The 20353-nt window shown below is 46.9% G+C and overlaps 1 protein-coding gene across 2 annotated transcripts in view; it reads right to left on the bottom strand.

Annotated features, from left to right (window-relative positions):
- Nucleotides 1–12654: 12654 nt before the first annotated feature.
- GALNT14 (polypeptide N-acetylgalactosaminyltransferase 14) overlaps nucleotides 12655–20353 on the bottom strand; it is a 200346-nt gene continuing 192647 nt past the window's right edge. For both annotated transcript variants that reach the window (XM_030557364.1, XM_030557363.1), the window contains exons 14-15: nucleotides 14095–14214; nucleotides 12655–13402 (exon numbers count right to left, since the gene is read on the bottom strand). In XM_030557364.1, coding sequence (XP_030413224.1) covers nucleotides 13244–13402; nucleotides 14095–14214 — 279 coding nt within the window. In that variant the 3' untranslated portion in view covers nucleotides 12655–13243. The remainder of the gene's footprint in view (nucleotides 13403–14094; nucleotides 14215–20353) is intronic.

Consider the following 20353-nt stretch of genomic DNA (forward strand, 5'->3'; position numbering starts at 1 on the left):
GAGCTCCTTTCCCTCAGAGGCCTCAGCATGGAGATTCTGAACATAAGAGCGATCTCACACACGATGGGGACTCTGAAGACTGGTCTTTTAATCCCAGCTTTGCCTCAGACTGACTATGTAAGTTATATAGTTCCCGTCTTTTAGCTCCCAGCCTGGATAGCTGTATCTATTTACACCCTTCAGAACTGTACCAGCTATTATCTGTCAGTGCAGAAAGACATCAGGCTAAAGACCCTCTTTTCATCCAGTCGCTCCTAGCGAGGGTCCCTTGAACCACCATAAATGTTTCTTCTCCCTCCTGGGCACTAGACCTTTCAGATCGCTGTTGACAGCAACTATTATTAATTAAACATTTATGTGAGTTAGTAAATTTCAGTTGAACTCTACAAACAGATAAAACCACACATTCCTAGTCCTCAAAGACCTTACAGACAAGCAAGACAAGATACAGGACAACAGGGCAGAAGGTGGAATCAGGAGAGCCGTGTGGAGTTGCGATGGACTCAAGGGAGGAAGGCCTACTTGAAGACGAAGGATTGCTGGAGGAGGAGGTGTTTGCTTGGTGGAGGAGGAGTGGGATCATTCCACGTGTAGGTGATAGCACAATAGAAGATACAAAGCTGAGAGGGAAAAGAAGAAAGCTGAAGAAGTGAGATAAGAGAATGGGAAGCGAAAGGTGAGAACAGAGATAGATGGGGCCAGGTTGTACAGAGACCTGCGCGGACAAAGAGATTGAATCAGATTATTAAAATCTAGGAGGCCAATGGAGGGATTCAAAAGGGGTGGGTGGAGGGAGAGAGGAAGATGGCTTTAGCAGCAGACTTTTGGACAGACTGAAGAAGGGAAAAGGCAAAGGCAGACAGGAAAAGATTGCACAAATCCAAGTAGGAGAAAAGCAGGGTGTACACATACCCCTCCTTAGTTGCTCCTTATGGAAGTCTTTCTCAAATGATTTCTAGCAGTCTAGACCGAGCTTTTAGGACCTAGTCTCTGATCATGACAAGAGATTACAGAGTTGCGCTTGTCTCAATGGTTTGCTATGGTTAAACCTCCACATCCACTGGGTTGCGACACCACACATCGGGAGCCTTTGTAACAAGATCAGGAAATATGACACACGCGTTCTGAACCAGAGCAAATAGACACATCTTATTTCAGAGTTGGCTCACAGATGGGTGGAGATCAGATCGGCTGTAAGAAATTCCCTTTATTGTGCAACTTGTTATTCACGCTAGGGTGAAAACAGTTTCAAAGGTGATCCCATGCACTCAGAGGGATATCTTCTTATAGCTAATGTACTTCATACAAACCAAATTGGTTTGTGCTTCAAACGTCTCTCCGCAAAGGAAAAATCAATTTCAGGTTACAATGGCTGTGATCTTTCAAGCTAAGGATCCATTGCAAATGTGCTAAGCGGTGGAGATGCAGTGCTGCATAGCCTGAATGTGTAAAGTGCATGTCCACACACGTGCTGTGCTCAGATCAAGGTTTGGGTTTTAACCCCCAGAATGCTGGGGTTTAAAATACATCCTTAAAGATACTGGAAACTGACCTCTGAACGGGCTTGGATCATTTCTGCAAAGCTGAGATGAGGAGCTGCATTACTGAGCTTCCTCTGCAGAGAGACACAAAGACACACTTGGGGGGCTTTCATTGTTCAAATAATGTCTCATTGGCCACAGTCTGTTTGCAGCATGCTCAGTAATGCAGGATTAAAGTGTGATGCAAACATACTGTACCTTTAAGAATGGAGGCATTGCAATGCAGACCAAAACCCCAAATCAAGTAGAATTGGAGTTTCATTACAAACCTGGAAATTGGGCCAAGTTCATTTTGACTGTGGGAGGGCTGAAACGGAACTGAATTGTGGCTTCAGGTGGAAGTGATTTCAATCCATAGCTACAGGGACAGATTGCAGCTGACCCTACCTGCCTGCTAAGGAACGGAGGCAACATTTCTGTTGGTGTTAGGGTTTCAGAAAGCTATTAACGTTCTTGGGGACCAGACCTGACCCGACTCTGTCCTCCTTTTAAATACATGTTTCATATGAAATTGTGTGCTTTTTTGGTGCACAGCTAGATTCAACAGAGATATATTTACATTAATATTTTCCACATTAATCTACTACATGGCTGTGTATGTGTATTACATACAGGGGGAGACATCAGTTAACATGGCGACATATACAAAGAACAGGTGTGTGTTTGGTGGAGAGGAGTTTTGAAAGAGGGTTGAACAAACATATATATGAATGTGGACCATATCTTTTGTCAATCACAAAGCACCAATTTGGATTTCCTTAATAGGACTAGCTGTTATTTAGCACCAAAGATGTAAAGAAGCTAGAGAGGAAAAGCAGCAGTTACGCAAGCCTCCCAGCAGCTCAAGAAAACCGCCAGCTTCAACCTAATCCAGATTTTCATTAGACTCAGAGATCATGTGCAAACCGTCAGCTGTGACAATGTTTGCCTCTTAAAATGTTCCTAAGCACTTCTACCCAATAACACAGCAGACACTTGGAAATTCTAACTCCATTAAAGTTGGCCCCTTGGGCTTCAATTTAATCTGGTGATACTCAGGCCTCAGTGCTTCAGGAGCCAAATTAGTGATGCCACATTGGTGTCAATTCATTGTTTCATTTACTATTTAGATAAGTATAATTCTCACAGCAAAATGACTGACCAAGTATTCTACAATTGGCTATTAACATAGTAAAAGCATTCTAATTGATTAATAATTAAATCACACAATGTTTTAATATCATGTGTTGAAAAGAGCCTGTCACAGAGTGTGGGGGAGTCAGGGCTCTGCACCCCCACTTCCTGTGATTCACCATGTTTCTCAGCCAGCCAGGAAAACAGAAGGTTTATTAGATGACAGGAACACAGTCCAACACAGAGCTTGTAGGTACAGACAACAGGACCCCCTCAGTCAGGTCCATCTTGGGGGGTAGGGAGCATAGACCCCAACTTTGGGGTGCTCCCTCCGGTTCCCCAGCCCCTCCCCAGTCTTTGTCTATTTCCCGTGCCAGGAGGTCACCTGATCCCCTTGTTCTCCAACACCTTCAGCTGGCACTTTCGCAGAGGAGGGGCCCAGGCTATCCAGACAGGGTGTTGGCCATTCTCTGTGCAGACAAAATCACACTGGCCCTCTAGGGCTCTGCAACAATCACACCCCCTTATCCCACCATCTAGATAATTAAGAAATGCATAGGGGAAACTGAGGCATTTACACAGTATTCAGTGAAAACATTATGAACATTCCAACTTCGTCACCTCTCCCCACTTCGAGATCGAACTGAGTGGGGTCATTTTAGCCAGTGACCTGGGGAAGTTTGAACCCATCAACATTCCCATGGATGCCCCAGCATCTCTCCTATTCTTTGGTGGGAGTTACACCAGGCCCTTCCAGTTTCATGCCCTCCCGTAGGTCTGTTGTGCTTGATGGCACTCACAGGCCACATGCTGGAAGGTTTATGCGGCCTGTGCCCTTTTGCCACCCCAATACCCGTGAGGTTCAAATTGGGATCGGGTCTTCTCCCAGCACTTCAGTTTGGAGGGCTGTGATTTGGGCTTTTTTGGTTAAGAGCCCCCATCTTGACCTTGGCCACCCTCTGACCAGGTGTCTCGCTCACCAGCAGCTCAGCATCAGCCCCTTCCATTTGATGCCACCATGTCGGAGGAGAGGGGTCAGTATGCAGAGTAAAGCGCTGCCCAAATAGATACGGCTGCAGCTTTTTAAGGGCCTGCACCATGGCCAGGAATTTCTTCTCTAATGCCACATAGTTCTGCTCCCAGGGCAGCAGTTTCTTGCTCAGATACCCGATGGAGTGTCTCTCCCCCTTAGCATCAGCACCATGCCCAGCCCTGTGTCTGAGGCAACTGTGAACACTGCAAAGGGCTTGGCAAAGTCTGGGTTTACCAGATTTACCAGGCCTTGGATTAGAGCCTCCTTCAGCGCACAGAGAGCCCTCTGGCACTGCTTGGTCCAGAGCACCTTGTCTGACTTCCCCTTCTTACATAGCTCAGTGATGGGGGCAGCTATGGAGCTAAAGTAGGGTACAAACTCCTGATAGTACTCCGTCATCTTGATAAAAGCCTGGACTTGGTTCTTGGTCTGGGGAATGGGCCAATCTCTGATCACCTCCACTTTGGTCGGCTCTGAGCTTGGGCAGCCACTCCCCACCTTGTGGCCCAGGTACGACGCCTCTGCTATCCCCACCAGTAACCGATCCACCCAGTGCTGGGAGGTGGCCAACGGCCCCTTGATTTCGAAAGGCAGGACCAGGAACTCAAAGAGCCCCAAAGGGGTGGTGAAGGCAGATTTCAATCTGGCACCTGGGGCCATAGTAGAGAGGTAATGAGCCCCCCACAGCTTGTCTAGAATCTCACCAGGCCTAGCATGGAGTCAGCATCAGATACGGTGATGGCATTACACTTCTGATAGTCCACACAGAATCGGATCGACCCATCTTTCTTGGGAACCATCCCGGCCACTGAGGCCCATGGGCTGTTGAACAGCTGGATCACCTCTAAAGCCTTGACCTCTCTCTCTAGGTCCTGGGCGGTTTTCCCAGTGATTCTGAATGGTGGACACCTGATGGGAGGACTGGCTCCCATCTCAGGGAAGAGATCCACCAGGGGGTCTTCCCCCTTCTCCTAGGGGTCCCCTCACCCTCCTCCCATACAGCAGCTCGAAAGGGAAGAACCCCGTGGATTCCTGGGGCACTTCCCTATAACGTAGGGGGGACAGGCACTTGTCCCAGACCTGCGGATGCTGATTCATAAAAGCCCTCAGCATTATCCTGAGGGTCCTATAAAATCTCTCCACCAACCCGTTGGACTGAGGGTGATATGCAGAGGCCCAGGTGGGCCAGACCCTCCATTTCTCCCACAAGCCTCAGAGCAGGGCTGACATGACATTGGACCCCTGGTCTGTAAGGATCTCACTAGGGACCCCCACTCTGCTGAAGATGGTCAGCAGCACATCTGCCATGGTGTCTGCCTCAGTGGAGGACAGATCCCCCACACCTGTGTAGTGGGTGTCGAAATCCATCACCACCAGAATGTATTTCTTCCCTGACTAGGTCACCTTGCTGAGGGTTCCCACTATGTCCATAGCCACCTTATGGAAAGGCTCCTCTATGATGGGCAGGGGCCTCAAGAGGACTTCATCCTTCTCCTGGGCCTTCTCCACCCTCTGGCAGGGGTCGCAGGACCTGCAGTACTGCTGAACTGCGTCACAGATGCTGGGCCGGTAAAAGTTCTGCAGCAGCTGCTGCCTGTAGCACTGGATCCCCTGGTGTCCCGAGAGAGGGACATCATGTGCCAGGTACAATAGCCTGTGGCAGTACTTCTGGGGCACCACCAGCTGCCTCCTGCTTCCCCACAGTTCTACTTCCCCTTGGGGAGCCCATTCCTGGTACAGGAATCCCTTCTCCCACAGGAATCTTTCCCTGCAGCCTTCCCACAAGGGGGGTTGCAGTGCTCTGGCCAGCAAGTTCCCTCAGCTTCTCCAAGGAGGGATCCTTCCGCAGCTCCGTCTGGAATTCAGCTGCTGGGGAAGGGAGTGGGACCAGCTCCCTCTCACTGGCTGGGCCTGGGGTCACAGTCCCCCTGAGCCCTGTCCCTGGTACCTCCCTCCCTGCCATGGAATCACTTCCCAGCAGCATATCTGGACTAGGCAAACCTGGTTGGTCACAGCATCAGAGCCAGCATAAGGCCCACTCTGGTGTGCCAGGGGGTGGGGAGCATCTCTCCCTCCCACTCAGCCCAGGGGTCTGGTTACAGACAGGCAGGTATACTGAGCCTAGCAGCTCCTCTCCCCTGCCAGCCAAGTCATTTGCATTTTCACTGACAATTTCAGTCTCAGCCGATTAATTTGAATCCAGGGAACCAAAGTCCTTGGCCTTTACAGGAGCAGAGCCTGGATCCTGTCCCAAAGAGACACAGTCATTCCCCAACAGGACCTCACAGCCAATATTTTGGAGAACCCCAACTACCAGCCAGCCCGACCCCTCTTGTGTCTGCACAGGGATCCAGGCCATAGGCAGGGTGAGGGGCTTCCCTGGGACCTTCACCCAGGTCACTCAGCCCCTCAGCAGCTTGAGGCTGCACCACTTGGGGCCTGACAACGGTTCTCTCTGTCCTAGGAATGTCTCCCCATTGACCACCACCTTTTGCTCCCACTGGAGGTCTGAGGGGCCTGAGACAAGGAGAGTCCACACAGACATATAGGCTGGGGCCAGGAGTGAAAGCCTGTCCTCCACCCCACCCATGTGGCTGACAGCGACTATGGCCTTGGGACCCAGCAAGGGAGCTAGATACTGGGGCTTTTCCGCAGGGTCTCTCTAGTTCAAATCGCCAGCCTGCTCACAGGCAGTGAGGTGGGCATCCACATCCCCCCGCCTTCCTTAAGCAGGGGCAGCAATTTAGTATCGAGGTTCCCTGAGGAACTGGCACCCCAGGGTCTATCCCCACTCCCCCTGGGAAGTCCCCTATGCCTCTCCGCTGCACCATCACCAGTTTATGCTGCTGCTTCTCCTGCAGCTCTTTCTCAGGCTCTCGCTGTCTCTCATGGTTCTTTCGCTCTCTCGGACTCAGCTCCAATCCCATCCATCTCCAATACCCTGATGGGGAACCTGATCGTGAAGACCCTCATCTTGTTGGGGATAGGACTCTTGGGGATGCCTGACTACCACTCCAGCTGCACTCAGATCCTCTTGTAGCTCCATCTGGATCAGGAATCTGCTCCTTAGAGCAGTCATCATCCTCCAGCTGCACAATTAACTATGCTTTCGTGAACTTTCCAATGCGTAACCCTCTCTTTTTGCACAGAATTACAATGTCCTTCTTAAGGAGATGGTGATAGGCCATCACTTTGCTGTTCCCAAGTTGCTGTGGACTCGCAGGACTGTGTGCTCTCAGCTCCCCACAGTTTCCAGGAAGAACCGCTAGTGTGTCAGCCCTTCTCAAGGTCACCACCTCTCTTCCAGGGTCAAGCCGCAGACTCCTCCGCCCCTGAGACTGCTCACTGCAGTCCCCTGGAGGACCCCATTACTGCAACAGTCCTTGTCACTGGTCACACATTCCCAGGGGTTAAGCATAGCTTCTCCGCCTCCTGAAACTGCTTCTCTCTGAGCCTTCAGGACACCTGGTCCTCGTCAATCCCCCTTGGTTTTATTGCTCCCCAGTCACTTACTGCAGGAAGCACCATCCACGGCATGCAGTACATCCTACAGCTACCACCAGTTGTCACAGAGTGTGGGGGAGTCAGGGCTCTGCACCCCTCACTTCCTGTGATTCACCATGTTTCTCAGCCAGCCAGGAAAACAGAAGGTTTATTAGACAACAGGAACACAGTCCAAAACAGAGCTTGTAGGTACAAACAGGACCCCCTCAGTCAGGTCCATTGTGGCGGGGGGGCAGAGAACTTACATCCCAACCCTGCATCTCTCCCTCTGTTTCCCCAGCCAGCTCAAATTGAAACTCCCCAGCCCCTCCACGCCTTTGTCTCTTTCCTGGGCCAGGAGGTCACCTGATCCCTTTGTTCTCCAGCACCTTCAGTTGGCAGCTTAGCAGAGGAGGGGCCCAGGCCATCAGTTGCCAGGAGACAGGGTGTTGGCCATTCTCTGTGCAGACACCATCACACTGGTCCTCTTGGGCTCTGCAACAATCACACCCCTTACCCCACCACCTAGATACTTAAGAAATGCATAGGGGAAACTGAGGCACCCACACAGTATTCAGTGAAAACATTATGAACATTCCCACTTTGTCACAGAGCCCCTTGTGGCTCCCAAGACTCTGTTAGAGTATCACTGGTTTAACCTGCCTGCATGCGTACCAGTATTATTTAATCCAACAGCTGATGGACTAAACATTGTGTAAAACTCACTCTATGTAGATAACATTGAAACCAGAGCTGAGAACATAATTAAGAATAACTTATCCAGAAAAATAAGCTTTAGCTTCTTTTTCTAGTTGTGAATTGACCCTTACCTTTAGCAGTTCCTGATTCTCTTGAATTTATTAGAATTGTTTTCTTTATAATGTCTATGAATAATTCTTGGTCTGTAGTTTGATGTCTGACTAGTCAATGTCCAAAATATGAATGGGCAGGTTAAATTGGATAGGACACACAAGTCCTGCTGTAACTACGGTTAGTTTTAGGGGCAGGCACTGAGGGCAGCTGCTCTGGGTGGCAACTTCCAGCATGGCTTTTTTTTTTTTTTTTTTTTTTGCAAAACACCTAGGGTGGTTCCTAATTGTAACCCCTGTGACCAGTGGTCTATCTGTCTGATCCATAAAGGATGTGAGTTTGTTACAGCAATAGAGCTTGGCTCCTTAGCTCAAATTATAGAGATTAGCATCCTTTAGCTCTGAAGGTTGCTCGTATAGTCTTTAGCGTGCTGGACAAGGGGGTGGCTGCCAACATATGATATAATAAATAACAACACTTAGCAAGCACTCTACCAGTTCAAAGCACTTTACAATCATTAACTAAGTCTCACAAAACCTGTGTGAGATAGGTATGTGTTATTCCTATTTTATAGATGGGGGAACTGAGGCAGCACTGAAACCACTACTGCAATTAGTGGAAGAAGCATTATTAGAACTGAGTACATTGCCACCTAGGCACTTTTCTCTGGACCACATTCCCACTCCATGTTAGGTCTTTTTCATGACTGGATAATTGTAAATCTTCAAATGAGAGTTCCTGTGTAGCCCTTTCATTTCTGAGTTATAAATTCACTTTCCATTTCTTTTCCCCAACAACTGAGTAAAATCTGGTATTTCAGCCACTGCTCTTGGCCTTAAACTCAATTGCTGTGCTACTGACAGAAGGTGAAGGCAAAATAGGGTGACCAGATAGCAAGCATACAAAATCGGGACAGGGGATGGGGGGTAATAGGCACCTATATAAGAAAAAACAAAAACAAATCAGGACTGTCCCTGTAAAATCGGGACATCTGGTCACTCTAAGGCAAAATGACCTGAAATCAGGGGAACCAAATTATGCTTTTGGGGAGGTGGGGAGTGTTTGTTTCCCCACTTCACAACATCTTTCAGATTAGCTCTTATTAGGTCATCAATATATTTTATAATTATATTGTTAACATAACTTGTTCACCCAGGGTAGCTCATTTTAAAAGTAGCAAAAGACTTTGTCCTTCTCTGAGTTTTCTGCTTTGGATCCAATTTTCCAGACGGCTTCCACTCAGGCACAAGGACAAGTGATTTACCCAAAGGTCACAAGCCCAGCCAGGATTAGAACCTTATCTTCTCTTCCTTGATCAGTGTAAAAAACTGCCAAATAAATTGCTGCTGAGAGCATAGAGGTATAAATATTAAAGCTTGTTTAGACACCTTGTCAATGGCTCCCTGCTCCCAGTTTATGGCAGGTGGAATCATAATAAATATGAAGGGGAAAAACAAACATTAAAAAAAAGCAAGTTAATCTGTAGCTGGAATATTTTAATAAGGTAAATAAACCTGTGACGCTGAGTTGGATTTCACCAACACTTGCTTTTCTACTGACACTCAAAGCAAAGCTTGTCATGAGAGAGAACATTTGCAAAGTGCTAGAGAGTTGCATGACTGCTCATATTGTTTCATGGGAGTTGTGCTGACATTGCTCTAAATACACTACTGATCAGAGGGCTGATCTCACGCTCTGGGCCACAAAACAGGCTTCAGATTAAGGGATGCATGCTTGACGTGGAGGATAGACTCATCTGTCCAGGCTGCTCTGTGGTGGCTTCTGCAGCCTCAGGACTGCAACATACTTTGCAGCTGCTGTGCCTTCACTAGGTGGGTGGAGAGCTGGCTGATGTGTTGCTGCAATTCCACAGCCACCCATCACACCTATATCCATCTTATCTGTGCCAAGCCTCCTCACAGGTGCCTGATGGAGCACCTGTGTGGCACAGCTCCAGTCACAGGGGATGCAGACCCTATCTTTATGCTGTCTGTCTCCTGCCCCAGCCATCTCTCAGCAATTACACTGCAATTAGAGCCTTCTACAAACCTGATTTGGCCCAGAGGATTAGGCCCCTGGAATAGTATTCAGATCTACCTCACCATATCAGGGAAGTGAAGTGAATTTGAACCCAGAGCTTCTTCTAACATACAGGAACTCCTCACTTAATGTTGTAGTTATGAAAATGTAACTTTAAGCGAAATGATGTTAAGTGAATCCAATTTCCCCATAAGAATTCATGTAAATGAGGGGGTTAGGTTCCAGGGAAATTTTTTTCACTACACACACACACACATACACATACACACACACACACACGCAGTATAAGTTTTAAACAAACCATTTAATATTGGTACACAGAGATGATGATTGTGAAGCTTGGTTGAGGTGGAGGAGTCAGAGGGTGGGATATTTCCCAGGGAACCGGCAGCAGAAAAGGAGGGAGGGCAGACAGAGACACACACCCTGTGCATGAGAGAAAAAATGCACATTTTCCCTTTAAGTAGCTGACCCCAGGCTTAAGTACACCACCTTGTTAATTAAATCAGCTTGCTGAGACCTGAGATGGCAGCTACAGCCTAGAAGCTCCCCACCTCCATTGTGTGTCCTCCCTGCTCTATGGAAGATGGGGTAAGTGGGGTGCAGGAGCAGGAGGGAGGGAGAGACACCCTGACATTAGCCCCTTTCTTCCTCCCTCCCCCCCCACAGCAAGCAGGAGGCTCTAGGAGCAGCTCCAAGCAGGGCCGGTGCAACCATTTAGGGCGCTAGGATTTGGGGGGTGGCATTTTCTTCGGCAGTGACTGGTTTTGGCCATGAGCAACATGGATGTTTTGAACCCACGGTGGGAAATGATTTGATAGATGCACAATAGTTTCTTCACCCAGTTCTGGGCGGGAGCAAACCTGCTAAAGCAGAGAACTGCAGATTTAGAACCCACAGTCAAGCTGTAAATCGATTGCCCGGAGAATGCTGGAGAGCAGCAGCAGGAGTTCTTACCAAAAAAAAGCAAAGGCAGCATTTTGTCTGCTTATTTTGCAGGCAGTAGAAATGATGCAGCATCAAGGTATCACAGTGCAAACACAACACAGGTGCGTTCAAGGTAAAACCCAAGCATTTGAGAGCTGCTTTACCTCCTGGGCCCTCCTATCACTATTAAACAGTACATTATTCCAGCCTGCCTGTCATTTGCAGTAGGTAAAGCAGTTATGATACTCACTGGCTCAGTTAAATAAAGTAACCAGCAATGTCACTGACAGCTTTGCGAATGGGGTTTTCTTTTTTTCCCTGTTCTACTTTTAATTGTACTGTTTCCCATCGAAAAGCTAAGCAATGAAAAGGGTGTAATGCACTGCTGGGAAATGATGGCTTCCTTGAACCCTTTCACAATTCAAGTCCTTCCGGTTCACATCACGGTGGCGTATTTGATTAATAACATAGTCAGCAGTAGATGGAAAAGCATTTATACCCTGGGACCATGTGTAAATAACAATAGCTATGCCCAGGTGATTGACATGCCTGACTCCCTCCATGCATGGATGGGAAAAGCTAGTGCAGAGAAATCCTATCCCTAACACTATATTCAAGAAGATGGGCTGGGCAAACTGGATAAGGGGGTGCTTCACCTCCAGGTCACAGGTTTGAAGTCAGCACAGAGGATGGGACTTTTGTAGGAGCTTACGTGATTCAGGAGCACAAATCTCATTAACTTTCAAGTCACTTAGGCCCTTTTGAAAATCCCACCCAGTGTTTGTTCTCAGAAGACATCTGTGCAGGGCCCTATGTGGAATGACTTGGTGAGTCCCATGCTGTTGGAAGGCCCTACTCCCCCATCCCCTTTTGCTATGCTGGGACCTAGCCTGAAGACCAGCTCAGAAAGGACTGTTTCCTCTCAACTTCACATCCTGGGGTCTTCACTTCCCTCTCCCACTGAATCCCCTTGCCCCACACAACCATTATGTTGGCATTTTACCTCTCTGGCCAATACCTGGTTTCTGGAGCCTAAACATGTCACCTCTACCATGCCCATGAGCACTAATGGCTACACGGGAGAGAGAACCGTCAGGGATCTCCTGAGTTGGGGCTTCCTGCTCCGTGATGCAACTGGGGGAATCCCAAATCCTTCCTTCAACACACACATTCTGGGAGGCAGCAAGCAGCAACAGCATTGGAGTGGTTTTCCCCCCTCCTGCTCTCTACAAAAGCCCTCTGGGTGACTCCCACCGGCATGTGTACCATGCAGAAGGAAACCCCATCCCCTCAGGCCCCAGGGTCTTATGCTAGCACCAGCTTTTGTATTAAGCAGATTGGAAAATGCAAATGTGACACAATTACCTTCAAATAGCAAAATATTACTTGGGTGACGTAGTATGGACATTTGAGTTATGCCAGGTGTGAAACACGAGACCTGTACTGAGGTTAATGGGGAATAATCAATGATCTTGGCTTGCCCGGGCCATTCAGACAGGAGAAGTAACAGTGTTATTGCTCCCTTCATGTTGTCAGAAAGGTTTGTAGATTTAGCGCGCTCAGACATTTGGCCCCCACAGCATGGTTTCCTGGGTTCCATGCCTGGAGAGCAGTCCAAACCCTCTCAATCATCTTGATTCTGGTCATGCACATCAGATGACAGCAAGGGCTCTCTGTACGCCTTATGTACAGACTATACACAAATGAGAATGTGCAATATAGCTTCATTCTAGCTGCCTGCAGAAGACAAGCTCATTCACATCCATGAAAAGTGCAAGGATTACTTGGCATTTTCCGCTCATCCCCCAGGCAACCATTTTTGTCTGCCTTTAGCATCTCCTTCCCCCACCCACCAGCCTCCCTGCCACCCATGCGGCCAACTTGACACTTGTCTCATTGTGTCCAGGTCTCCACTTTTTCTCCAAGGCTCTTCCACCAAAGTTTCCATCTTTGCAGTAAAACAATAAATACTGTACACACCGTATTTCAGTAGGGCAGTCCTCAGGCCTCACCCAGGACTCAGTGTTATTGAAAGACATTTAGGGATTGGTTGTGTGCGGTTCTTACTCATTGACTCTATCACCCCAGCTGGCCACTAACTGCAGGTCACAGCTGACATCCCTTCTTCAACCTGGAGCTCCCCGGCCTAACCCTTTTTTACTCCTGCTCCCATCTCACAATGAACAAGGGCGCCCAATGGTTTTGCTGTTGAGTTCCCAACAGCCTCTGCTTTGTGCCATGGCTGCTTCCGATGAAGCTCTCGTGGCTGGTTTTGCTTGATGACTGCCATGGGCCGTCAGGACATCACCATGTCCCAGCGCTGACTCATGGCTGTGCTCTCACAAGGATTGATGACGAGCTCTCTGGTGCTCTCATTGGTGTCCCCCATCATTTCACTGTCCAGGCAGAAGCGCGAGGCCATGTGCTCAATATGAGAACCAACTTTACCCCATCGCTGTGCAGGGAGACATGGGAAGAGGGATATGAGTGAGGGCTCAGGGGATGGCGCTAGCAGTATCAACAGCTGTATAACAATAATCACCCTTTAGATATACTGCTGGCTCAACCCAAGCTGCAGCAAGTACCAGGAGATGGCAGAAGATTTAAACATGGAAATCATATCTGATTCTTCTTGCCCTGGTCCTAGGAGGCGCTAAGCACCCACTGCTCCCACTGAAGTCACTGAGGACACTCCACAATTCTTGTCAGCAGTATTCATGTTAGGTGGTAGCCTCTTTCTCGCCTCCAGGCTTCAAAAAATAATACATCAACAAAGGTTTTCTCCTCTAGGTCTGTGGTTCAAATGCCACCCAGGACATTAACTCCTGAAACATGGTAGCATCTGTTGGCTGGCAGGCAGCCTGTGTGCAACAAGCTGCTGGTTTCAGTTGGGTTTCTAATGGGCAATGTCCTCACAGCCAGTGGCACCAAGAGCCATGCTCACTGACACACTCAGCAGAGAGGCTAAGGATTGAATGGGCCATAGAAATTCCACTGCCGCTAGCGGTAGTATCTCCAGGACCCAGAATGCACTGGTGGGATGATGTGGGGGAAGCTTATTCGGCCATCGCCAGTGCTGTGCCTGCTCTGGGGATAAACATGACTCCAGGGCTGTCAAAGACAGCAACAGATCAATCAAAGACTCACCTGTTTGCCGTCACCTTCTTTGCAGGGTGACAGCAGCACTTGGGAGCCCGGGAAAAGGGTGTACACTGACAAGCAGAGCTGCTGCTGGCGGACCTGATAGTTGTATGTGTACGTCCATTCCTGGAAGGAGAGAGAGGAGAAACTGGGACAAAATCAAACTAATCTTTTAGCATCCTTTCACCTTGAAAGGTGGAACCAAAACAGCTTCAAGACCTAGGGAGAGCTGCTGGGAAAAGGCCCTGTGAGGAGAGCGGCTCAAAGAGAATGAGAGGTGAGGACAATGGCAGTAGATGACCCCTACTCTCTAGTAGAGGAAGAGAGACAGAAATGGTTCCCTTTCCTTTCAGTGGGATAGGATGCTTTCCCTATGGTGTGGCTGGGGTGAGGAGGAGGAGATGATGTGTAGCAGATTTTGCTAGTCAAACTCCCCCGATGCCAATGGTGCAGAAGGGAGCCCCAAAGGTTTAAAGCGGTCACACACATTATTAACTAGTTATGGTGCGCTGCCACCATGTCATTCATGCTGATCAGTATCATCTTATCACTTGCCTGTGGTTCCCCCACCCCTTCTGCTTGTTATAGGCACCTGTGGTCTCATTTTCTACTTATATTGTAAGCTATTTGGCGCAGGAACTGTCTATTTGTTACGTTTGTACAGCACCTAGCACAGTGGCGACCTGTTTCATGACCGCCAAATAGATAGAAATATGAGTGTAAGATGCCTGGACCGAGTGGTGCTCCCCCTCCTATTCAGGAGGAATTCCACTTGGCTTCAATGGGACTTACTGCTATCCACAGAGGGAAGAGTTGAGTGTGGTAGTAGTTATTGGGCCATTAATGCTCCTGTTGTTTTTATGGCAAGCTTTCTCCCACGAACGTTTTCCTTTCTGGGCAGGATTCCTTCTATTCAGGTCTTGCCAATTGCTTGCCTCCATATATATGTTAACCAGGAGTACAAGACAGGAGAGGTGGGAGGGAGGCAACAAGACAGGAGAGGTGGGAGGGAGCTGATGCTGACTTAGAGAGAAGCAGGGAGGAGCCGCAGCTGTTTACCGATCACCCAGTATGAGAGGAGCTAGACTGAGGTGGGTCAGTGGAGAAGCCTCCAGTGCTTGGAGCAGTGACTTCCAGGCTGGTACTAGAAGATGGAAAGGCTGCTTCATGAAGCCCTGCAATGCTTTGTTAATGCAAAGGGAATTAATGGACAATGAATGGCCTGATTTTCAAAGGTGTTCAGCACCTGCAGCTTCCAATGACTTTGATTTGTAAAGTTTCAGGCAGCATTAGTTTGCATTATTAGAGAGAGAACACCTTCTGCCCTCAATATTGCAACACAATATGGTCAGCAGTTCTAACCACTTTGATATGAACATAAACAGCAATGGGCTTTTAGCTCCTGGGCATATAAATTCTGTTTGATCTCGGCGTTTAGCCACCCAAAAAGGAAGATGTGCATTGTACAAAAGGCCCAAACCTACAAAGACTTTACACTTTGTCACACTTTTCTGTGCTTCTTAGGACCAGCGTCCACTATCTTCTTACAGAAATCAAAGCCAGCTGCTTAAACAGGCTGCCCTCAGGCTTGTTGGGGAGAATTGCCCAGGATTTCAACACAAGCAAGAAGCATGCATTTTGGAGACATATACTGCACCCAAAAGGCCTTTTGGCAGCTCTTTTTTTCTTTGTCAGAGTTCACCTCATCCTACAGCTATTGAATTCTAAACATTTTACTGTACGTGCTGTAAGCTGCTGTGCAAGCTACCAACCTGGGAAACTGTGCCAGATTAGTCCTGCATCTGTTGAGAATCAAGCCCCCGGGGCCAAATCCAACACCTGTTCTTGGCGTCTGTACCTCCCGTAAACTGCTCTGAAAATTGACGTCACCCTCTTCACCAATTCTTCTTTTAAACAAAGGAGGGCCCAAACTCAAACCATGGCTCTGAACACGCCTAACTTTGGGGGAAGTTAACTTTGCACCCCCAGCTCATTGGTCTGGGCCCCCACTGATTCACAGAATATTACCTTACTACACGAATAGCCCCATTGGCTTCAACTGGACTACTAGAAAAATGCACTATTCCAGTGAGTCTCAGCTTTCTCCACATCAGGAGCTCCTTTCTACTGCCACCTCACCTCCTTACACACCTCCCCTCTAAACGGGACCAGCCTCCCATTTAGCAATATGGAAAGGGTGACCCCTGTGCTGAGACTCTCATCTACTACTCTTTGTAAAGCAGTGGACATGAGCCCTTTATAAGCAGGTTTATACAGCAGCATCACAATAGGGAATCCTCAACTGGTTTGAAACTGTGATGGGGGAAGGAGAGGGGCAATAAGAACCAGTTTTAAAGTCATCATGATCCAAGCCCCCTTTCTTAAGGATTGGATTGGTAATGGGAGAACATAAGAATGCTCATACTGGATCAGATCAATGGTCCATCTAGCCCAATATCCTGTCTTCCAACAGTGGCTGGAGTCAGCTGCTTCAGAAGGAACAGAACAGGGCAACTATTGAGTGATCCATCCCTTATTATCCAGTCCCAGATCCTGGCAGTCAGATGTTTAGGGACACCCATAGCATGGGGTTGCATCCCTGACCATCTTGGCTAACAGCCATTGATGGACCTATCTTTGATGAACTTATCTAATTCGTTTTTTGATCTCAGTTATTCTTTTGGCCTTCACAACATCCTCTGGGAATGAGTCCCACAGGTTGACTGCATACTGCATACAGAAGTACTTCCTTATGTTTGTTTTAAACCTGTTCCTATTAATTTCAGTAGGTGACCCCTGGTTCTTGAGTTATATGAAAGGGTAAATAACACTTCCTTATCAATTTTCTCCACACCATTCATGATTTTATAGACCTCTATCATATCACCCCGTCGTCTCTTTTCCAAGATGAACAGTCCAGGGTTTTTTAATCTCTCCTCATAAGGAAGCGGTTCCATACTGCTAATCATTTTGTTGCCCTTTTCCAATTCTAATATATCTTTTTTTGGGATGGGGTTACCAGAACTGCATGCAGTATTCAAGGTGTGGGCATATTATGGATTTATATATTTTCATTATATTTTCTGTCTTATTATCTGTCCTTTTCCTAATGGTTCCTAACATCCTGTTAGCTTTTTTCACCACTGCTGTACTTTGAGCAGATGATTTCAGAAAACTATCCACAGTGACTCCAAAAGCTCTTTCTGAAGTGGCAACAGCTAATTGAGATCCCACCATTTTGTATGTATAGTTGGGGTTATGTTTTCCAATGTGCATTACTTTGCATTTATCAACACTGAATTTCATCTGCCATTTTGTTGCCTAGTCACCCAGTACAGTGAAATACCTTTGTAATTCTTTGCAGTCAGCTTTGGATTTAACTATCTTGAGTAATTTTGTATCATTTGCAAATTTTGCCAGCTCACTGTTTACTCCTTTTCCCCCCCAGATTATTTATGAATATGTTGAATAGCAGGGGTTCCAATACAGATCCGTGGGGGATCCCACTATCTCCCTCACTCCACTGTGAAAACTGACCATTTATTCCTATACTTTGTTTTCTATCTTTAACCAGGTACTGATCCATGAGAGGACTTTCCCTCTTATCCCACGACTGCTTATTTTGCTTTAAAGTCTTTGGGAAGGGACCTTATCAAAGGCTTTCTGAAACTCCAAGTCCAATGTATCCAGTGGATCACCCTTCTCCACATGTTGGTGGACCCCCTCAAAGAATTCTAATAGATTGGTGAGGCATGGTTTTTCTTTACAAAAGCCATGTTGACTCTTCCCCAACATATGGTATTCATCTATGTGTCTGATAATTCTGTTCTTTACAATAGTTTCAACCAGTTTGCCTGGTACTGAAGAGAGGTTTACCAGACCGTAATTGCCGGGATTGCCTCTGGCGCTACTTTTAAAAATCAGCATTGCATTAGCTATGCTTCAGTCATCTGGTATAGAGGCTGATTTGAAGATAAACAAAAATAGATCTGGGACTAGGGTTTTTGACTTCTCAAGGGCTAACTTTAAAGGATTAAGGAAATTAGTTAGGGAAGTGGATTGGACTGAAGAACTTGTGGATCTAAAGGCGGAGGAGGCCTGGAATTACTTTAAGTTGCAGCTGCAGAAACTATCAGAAGCCTGCATCCCAAGAAAGGGGGAAAAAAACCATAGGCAGGAGTTGTAGACCAAGCTGGATGAGCAAGCGTCTCAGAGAGGTGATTAAGAAAAAGCAGAAAGCCTACAAGGAGTGGAAGAAGGGTGGGATTAACAAAGAAAGCTACCTTAGTGAGGTCAGAACATGTAGGGATAAAGTGAGAAAGGCTAAAAGCCATGTAGAGTTGGACCTTGCAATAGTAAAAGGTTCTATAGACATATAAATAAGAAGGAAACAAAGAAAGAAGAAGTGGGACCACTAAACACTGAGGATGGAATGGAGGTTAAGGATAACCTAGGCATGGCCCAATATCTAAATAGGTACTTTGCCTCAGTCTTTAATAAGGCTAATGAGGAGCTTAGGGATAATGGAAGGATGACAAACGGGAATGAGGATATGGAGGTGGATATTACCACATCTGAGGTAGAAGCCAAACTTGAACAGCTTAATGGGACAAAATCGGAGGACCCAGATAATCTTCATCCAAGAATATTAAAGGAACTGGTGCATGAAATTGCAAGCCTGTTAGCAAGAATTTTTAATGAATCGGTAAACTCAGGGGTTGTACTGTATGACTGGAGAATTGCTAACATAGTTCCTATTTTTAAGAAAGGGGAAAAAAGTGATCCGAGTAACTATAGGCCTATTAGTTTGACATCTGTAGTATGTAAGGTCTTGGAAAAAATTTTGAAGGAGAAAGTAGTTAAGGACATTGAGGTCAATGGTATTTGGGACAAATTACAACATGGTTTTACTAAAGGTAGATCGTGCCAAACCAACCTGATCTCCTTCTCTGAGAAGGTGACAGACTATTTAGACAAAGGAAATGCAGTAGATCTAATTTACCTCGATTTCAGTAAGGCATTTGATATGGTTCCACATGGGGAATTATTAGTTAAATTGGAAAAGATGGGGATCAATATGAAAATTGAAAGGTGGATAAGGAACTGGTTAAAGGGGAGACTCCAACGGGTCATACTGAAGGATGAACTGTCAGGCTGGAAGGAGATTACTAGTGGAGTTCCTCAAGGATCAGTTTTGGGACCAATCTTATTTTAACCTTTTTATTACTGACCTTGGCACAAAAAGCACGAATGTGCTAATAAAGTCTGCGGATGACACAAAGCTGGGAGGTATTGCTAACACAGAGAAGGACGGGATATCATACAGGAAGATCTGGATGACCTTGTAAACTGGAGTAATAGTAATAGGATGAAATTTAATAGTGAAAAGTGCAAGGTCATGCATTTAGGGATTAATAATAAGAATTTTAGATATACATTGGGGACACATCAGTTGGAAGCAACAGAGGAGGAGAAGGACCTTGGAGTATTGGTTGATCACAAGATGACTATGAGCCACCAATGCGATACGGCCGTTAAAAAAGCTAATGCAGTTTTAGGATGCATCAGGCGAGGTATTTCCAGCAAAGATAAGGAGGTATTAGTACCGTTATATAAGGCACTGGTGAGACCTCATCTAGAATACTGTGTGCAGTTCTGGTCTCCCATGTTTAAGAAGGATGAATTCAAACTGGAACAGGTTCAGAGACGGGCTACTAGGATGATCTGAGGAACGGAAAACCTGCCTTATGAAAGGAGACTCAAAGAGCTTGGCTTGTTTAGCCTAGCCAAAAGAAGGCTGAGGGGGGATATGCTTGCTCTATATATATATCAGAGGGATTAATATTAGGAGAGGAATTATTTAAGCTTAGTACCAATGTAGACACAAGAACAAATGGGTATAAACTGGACACTAGGAAGTTTAGACTTGAAATTAGACAAAGGTTTCTAACCATTAAAGGAGTGAAGTTCTGGAACAGCCTTCCAAGGGGAGTAGTGGGGGCAAAAGACATATCTGGCTTTAAGATTAATCTTGATAAGTTTATGGAAGGCATGGTATGATGGGATAGCTTAATTTTGGCAACTGATCTTTGATTATCAGCAGATAAGTATGCCCAGTGGTCTGTGATGGGATGTTGGATGGGATGGGATCTGAGTTACTGCAGAGAATTCCTTCCTGAGTGCTGGCTGGTGAGTCTTGCCCACATGCTCAGGGTTTAGCTGATCGCCATATTTGGGGTCGGGAAGGAATTTTCCTCCAGGGCAG

The sequence above is a fragment of the Gopherus evgoodei genome, chromosome 3, assembly GCF_007399415.2.
Source record: "Gopherus evgoodei ecotype Sinaloan lineage chromosome 3, rGopEvg1_v1.p, whole genome shotgun sequence".
Classification (NCBI taxonomy): Eukaryota; Metazoa; Chordata; order Testudines; family Testudinidae; genus Gopherus; species Gopherus evgoodei.